Consider the following 5,620-nt stretch of genomic DNA (forward strand, 5'->3'; position numbering starts at 1 on the left):
GTTGATTGGAGAAGATTCTGATACATCAGTTACTATTGGTGTCGAATACTTATCAACCGAATCTGTATTAAAATTCGATGGTGTCATTATACTATCTTCCTTGTTTCTATATTCTTCTGTAATCGCATCTTTTATTCTTTCATCTAGATTTGGTGACACATCACTGATTGGAGAGGATTCTGGTATACTACTTATTGTTGGTGCCGAGTACAGATCAATCAAATCAGAATTCAAATTCGATGGCGTTAGTGTCCTGTCTTCAATGTTTCTAGATTGTTCCGTACCTGCATCTTGCATTTTCTCATCTATCTTCGATGACATACTGCTAATTGGAGAAGATTCTGCTGCATTACTTACTGTTGGTGCCGGGTACTGATCAACCGAATCTGTATTCAAATTTGATGGCGTTACTATGCTGTCTTCGTTATTTCTATATTTTTCAGTAATCGCATCTTGCATTTTTTCATCTATATTCGGTGGTACGTCGTTGATTGGAGAAGATTCTGATACATCAGTTACTGTTGGTGTCGGATACTTATCAACCGAATCTGTATTAAAATTCGATGGTGTTACTATACTATCTTCCTTGTTTCTATATTCTTCCGTAATCGCATCTTTTATTCTTTCATCTAGATTTGGTGACACATCACTGATTGGAGAGGATTCTGGTATACTACTTATTGTTGGTGCCGAGTACAGATCAATCAAATCAGAATTCAAATTCGATGGCGTTAGTGTCCTGTCTTCAATGTTTCTAGATTGTTCCGTACCTGCATCTTGCATTTTCTCATCTATCTTCGATGACATACTGCTAATTGGAGAAGATTCTGCTGCATTACTTACTGTTGGTGCCGGGTACTGATCAACCGAATCTGTATTCAAATTTGATGGCGTTACTATGCTGTCTTCGTTATTTCTATATTTTTCAGTAATCGCATCTTGCATTTTTTCATCTATATTCGGTGGTACGTCGTTGATTGGAGAAGATTCTGATACATCAGTTACTGTTGGTGTCGGATACTTCTCAACCGAATCTGTATTAAAATTCGATGGTGTTACTATACTATCTTCCTTGTTTCTATATTCTTCCGTAATCGCATCTTTTATTCTTTCATCTAGATTTGGTGACACATCACTGATTGAAGAGGATTCTGGTATACTACTTATTTTTGGTGCCGAGTACAGATCAACCAAATCAGAATTCAAATTCGATGGCGTTAGTGTCCTGTCTTCAATGTTTTTAGATTGTTCCGTACCTGCATCTTGCATTTTCTCATCTATCTTCGATGACGTACTGCTAATTGGAGAAGATTCTGCTGTATTACTTACTGTTGGTACCGGGTACTGATCAACCGTATCTGTATTCAAAGTCAATGGCGTCACTATGCTGTCTTCGTTATCTTTATATCCTTCTGTAATCGCATCCTGCATTTTTTCATCTATATTCGGCGACACGTCACTGATTGGAAAAGATTCTGGTACATTACTTATTGTTGATGCAGAATACTTATCAATCGAATCTGTATTAAAATCCGATGGAGTCACTATACTAGCTTCGTTGTTTCTATATTGTTCTGTAGCTTCATCTTGCATTCCCTCATCTATCTTTGACGGCATGTCGCTAATTGGAGAAGATTCTGCTACATTACTTATTATTGATGCCGGATTCTGATCAACTGAATCTGTATTAAAGTTCAATGGCGTTATTGTACTGTCTGCATTATTTCTATTTTGTTCCGTAATCGCATCTTGCATTTTCTCATCTACATTCGGCGACACATCGCTGATTGGAGAGGATTCTGGTACATTACTTATTGTTGGTGCTGAATCAATCGAATCTGTATTAAAGTTCGATGGCGTCATTGTGCTGTCTTCATTGTTTCTATATTGTTCTGTAATCGTATCTTGCATTGTTTCATCCACGTTCGGTGACACGTCGCTGATTGGAGAGATTTTTGGTATATTACTCATTGTTGGTGCCGAGTACAGATCAACAGAATCAGTATTGAAATTCGATGGCGGCACTATGCTGTCTTCGTTATTTTTATATTGTTCTGTAGATGCACCTTGCATTTTTCCATTTATATTCGGTAACACGTCGCTGTTTGGAGTAGATTCTTGTACATTACTTATTGTTGGTGTCGAGTACAGATTAACTGAATCATTATTGAAATTCGATGGCGTCACTGTGCTATCTTTATTGTTTTTATATTGTTCTGTAATCGAATGCGGTATATCATCGAGTTCTGTCGTTAATGGCGATGTAATTCGTAAATTTAATAGTGATGATCCGTCCTCTTCGTTCTGTCCTTCATTAGATGCTTTTTGCATAGTTTCAAGCTGATTCGGAGCTTGACTGTACATTATCTTTTCGTCGCTACCTTCAGAAATTAAGTCTTCTTTGATTGGATTTAACGAATTCGCATTGTTACTTGACACTTTTGTATCGTTATTATTATCGTTATAATTATTCTCTGACAGTGGTCCTATTATATTTATAGGAGTAGTAGTGATAATATCATCGAAAGTCTTGAAATTTACATTTTCCTCCTTTTCTACAATAGAATCGTCCGCATTGGCTTTACTTTCTTCAAGTATTTCTGAAATTTCTTTTACGTTTCCGTCTACAGTTTCATCGAGACGTGGAGATTCCACATTTTCACCCGGGGCATCTGGAACACAAACTGTAGTATCCACCGAGTTGTCGTTCACACAATCTGCCACAATGTTACAAACTCCTCTATCCACTTGATATCCCGTGTTTTGTGGGCATTTGAAGACACTCTGATAAAGTCGATGTCCATTCGTGTCGCATGTGTAAAACATGGAACAGTGACCAGGCACGGGAAATCGACCATATCTCGTGCAACGTGGCATTCTAACGTGATCATATGTGTAGTCGTTTGGTGAAATAATACTGGGAGTTAATTTACTTGAATCGTAGTAAACGCATCGTTGCAAACGATTGTCGAAAATCTGCCTGTTTGCACACTGCGCCAAGATCGACTTGTCGCGCTTGCAGATGTGATAATATAGAGAGCTTTTACAATGCGGCTTCAAGACGTTGATGCCACATGATCGTCCGTTTTCAATGTGAAGCACTTTACCGCCTCCTGGCACACCTAAGCAACGGCCTTCTTCCTGATCATAGTACTGATTGAACTTGCAATAATGTATAGTAGCGGGCCTAATTGTTCGTCGATGTCTTATTATCTGCGGTTCCACAGCATTTTTGTCTGTATTGTCAGTATACTGCAAAAGTGATTTCCTCGATATAAAAATTAATAGTAAAGAGCAGGTATGTTTGATAAACTTCACATCTTATTTAAAAAAAAAATATATATATATGTAAAGAAAAAGATTACATATATATATTTGCAATTTATTATTTCATTTAAAATATATTTCGATATTTTATTGATTCTTAGATTTGCAAGTTTTTCTTGTAATGTAATCTAGCTTTATACTATTTTTAAAAATTAAGTCTATAGATATGCATCAAGTAATGATGAAATTGCTTACCCCAGAAATATTTGAATGATATATTGTCGCAATTATTAGTATAATTCCGAGCGGTAAAAGTAGAAGCAAAAGTAGAATCTTCATAGTTGAAGTCATCGAGGAGCGGCTCGTCTCTCAATAATGTGTCTTCCAGATTTAATAAATCACGTCTGTCTTTGAACTCTCGTGAAACGATAACTTTAAAGAACTCATCACGGAGAGAAGCATGTGGATTTATACATTTCATATCGAAAACGTGCCGATTAACATGTATGTAATGCGAAATTGCAACGTGATGCATCTTCGGTCGGCATTGTCTTAGGATTTCCGAGAACGCAAGATGTTCGTGCGCGAAACGCCGTTACCGAGCTCTGTGCACGAAAATAAGGATTAATGGAAGTAATAATAATAAACGCTTCTTATTTTCGCATTTATATCAGAGGAACAAGAGATTGGGAAATAAATGCGAGATCGCACGAATCGAATTACGTCGGTGCATCGACATTAAGAGGTATAACTTAGTTTCGCGATAAATCGTTCAAGGCCGATTGAGTCACAATTGCGGAATTTGGGAGTATGATTATCACGATATTTGCATTCTGAGAAACCCTGATCGTAAGAACATAATGAAGAACATAATGAAGAATATACTGAAGAACATAATAACGGAGAACTTTAGAAATAAAAACAAGAGTTTATTAATTAATCATCAGCTGGCAATAAGTAAATAAGTAGTAAATCTTTATATATACAACATTTTTCGTTGAGAGATAAATATCTACAAGATAACGTTCACAGTTTATCTTATAGAATAGAATACAGAGAGCATAATAACAATAAGTAATATTAAAATATATATATATATATATATATATATGAAATAGGATTTCATTCTAGGACTTATACATCGTTGCTCGCGACAAAAACAGAGATTGGTATACAATTATATACACATACATACACACACAAACGCACGCGCGCGTGTATAGAAAAGTCGTCATTTACATGCTTTAGATATACTATTTTCTCTCAACAATCATATTGTGGCACTCTATACGTAAAATTGTTGCTCCTTATGATGTTAATTCCAGCACCGTAATATGGCATCACATAGTGTGAACCGTCCGCCGGTCCTACAATTTGCGTAGCTATAAGAATTACATCGGCGAACTGGCCAAGAAAAAGGAATCCCAACGTGCTCAGCTTGAGCAAGCCTAGAGCAGGATATCCAAGGTAAAATCGATCTATGCCGAACATGCCGAGAAATATCGACAACAATAGTGATGTCTCAAATGAATATCCATTTCTGAAAACAATTCAAACGTGAATGTTCACAAACTGTATATATAAACTTGAAGTACTTAATGTAACAAGAATACATTTTTTGTTACACTAAAGGAAGATATAGGTCCCTGGAACCTACTAGCTTTTTGTTATCAGTTTTATTTCTTTAAGAGTTTTACAAATTCAATTACATATTCTTAATCTGTGATATAAGACTATTTGAAAAAAAAAAAATAATAATAATAAAATATCTATGATCACAGGGTTGGCAAAAAGACCACTTTTTTTTACCTAACCAGTGGTCAAAACTGGTTTTAACCGGTCAAAATTCGTTTTAACCAGCCAAAATAACTAGTCAAAATGTATTTTTGTTTTTTAGGAACTTTCAACAATTTTTCGCAAGCTCACCAGATATTGCCTATTCTGCGCCACACATGTACAAAAAATCCGGCCCATCTAAGAATATTTGTGGCCGGTATTCATAATCCGTTCTTATTACAAGACCATTTTAAATGTTTTAAGATGCTAATACGGTCCTCTGATTAGCTCGTAATATTTTAAGACTATATTTATTATAAATACAAAAACCGACTATGAATACTGGTTTAAGAATACAATACCGCATATTGTATTCAGAATACGTTCACTAATAAACGATATTAAATTTCTTACAACAGTGCCTCCTGTATTCCTTAAAGATTTTGTCATACTCGCCCTCCTCGATCAATTACTTGATATATGTTATATACAGGGTATTTCCAAATTAAATGGCAAGACTTCGGGAGCGTGTAGAGGAGTAAAAAACTAAGAAAAAAAGTCCTATAGACATATGCTC

General features: G+C 35.7%; 2 protein-coding genes across 2 annotated transcripts in view; both read right to left on the minus strand.

Annotated features, from left to right (window-relative positions):
- The window catches only part of LOC108728385 (probable serine/threonine-protein kinase DDB_G0282963), a 5,001-nt gene extending 1,383 nt beyond the window's left edge, over positions 1–3,618 (minus strand). The window contains exons 1-2 of the mRNA XM_018456909.1: positions 3,523–3,618; positions 12–3,252 (exon numbers count right to left, since the gene is read on the minus strand). Coding sequence (XP_018312411.1) covers positions 12–3,252; positions 3,523–3,618 — 3,337 coding nt within the window. The remainder of the gene's footprint in view (positions 1–11; positions 3,253–3,522) is intronic.
- Positions 3,619–4,415: 797 nt separating this feature from the next.
- Positions 4,416–5,620, minus strand: part of bisc (TM2 domain-containing protein 1 biscotti) — a 3,846-nt gene continuing 2,641 nt past the window's right edge. Inside the window, exon 3 of the mRNA XM_018456908.1 lies at positions 4,416–4,807. Coding sequence (XP_018312410.1) covers positions 4,531–4,807 — 277 coding nt within the window. The 3' untranslated portion in view covers positions 4,416–4,530. The remainder of the gene's footprint in view (positions 4,808–5,620) is intronic.

Source organism: Mycetomoellerius zeteki, unplaced genomic scaffold, assembly GCF_001594055.1.
Source record: "Mycetomoellerius zeteki isolate Tzet28-1 unplaced genomic scaffold, Tzet1.0 scaffold61, whole genome shotgun sequence".
NCBI lineage: Eukaryota > Metazoa > Arthropoda > Insecta > Hymenoptera > Formicidae > Mycetomoellerius > Mycetomoellerius zeteki.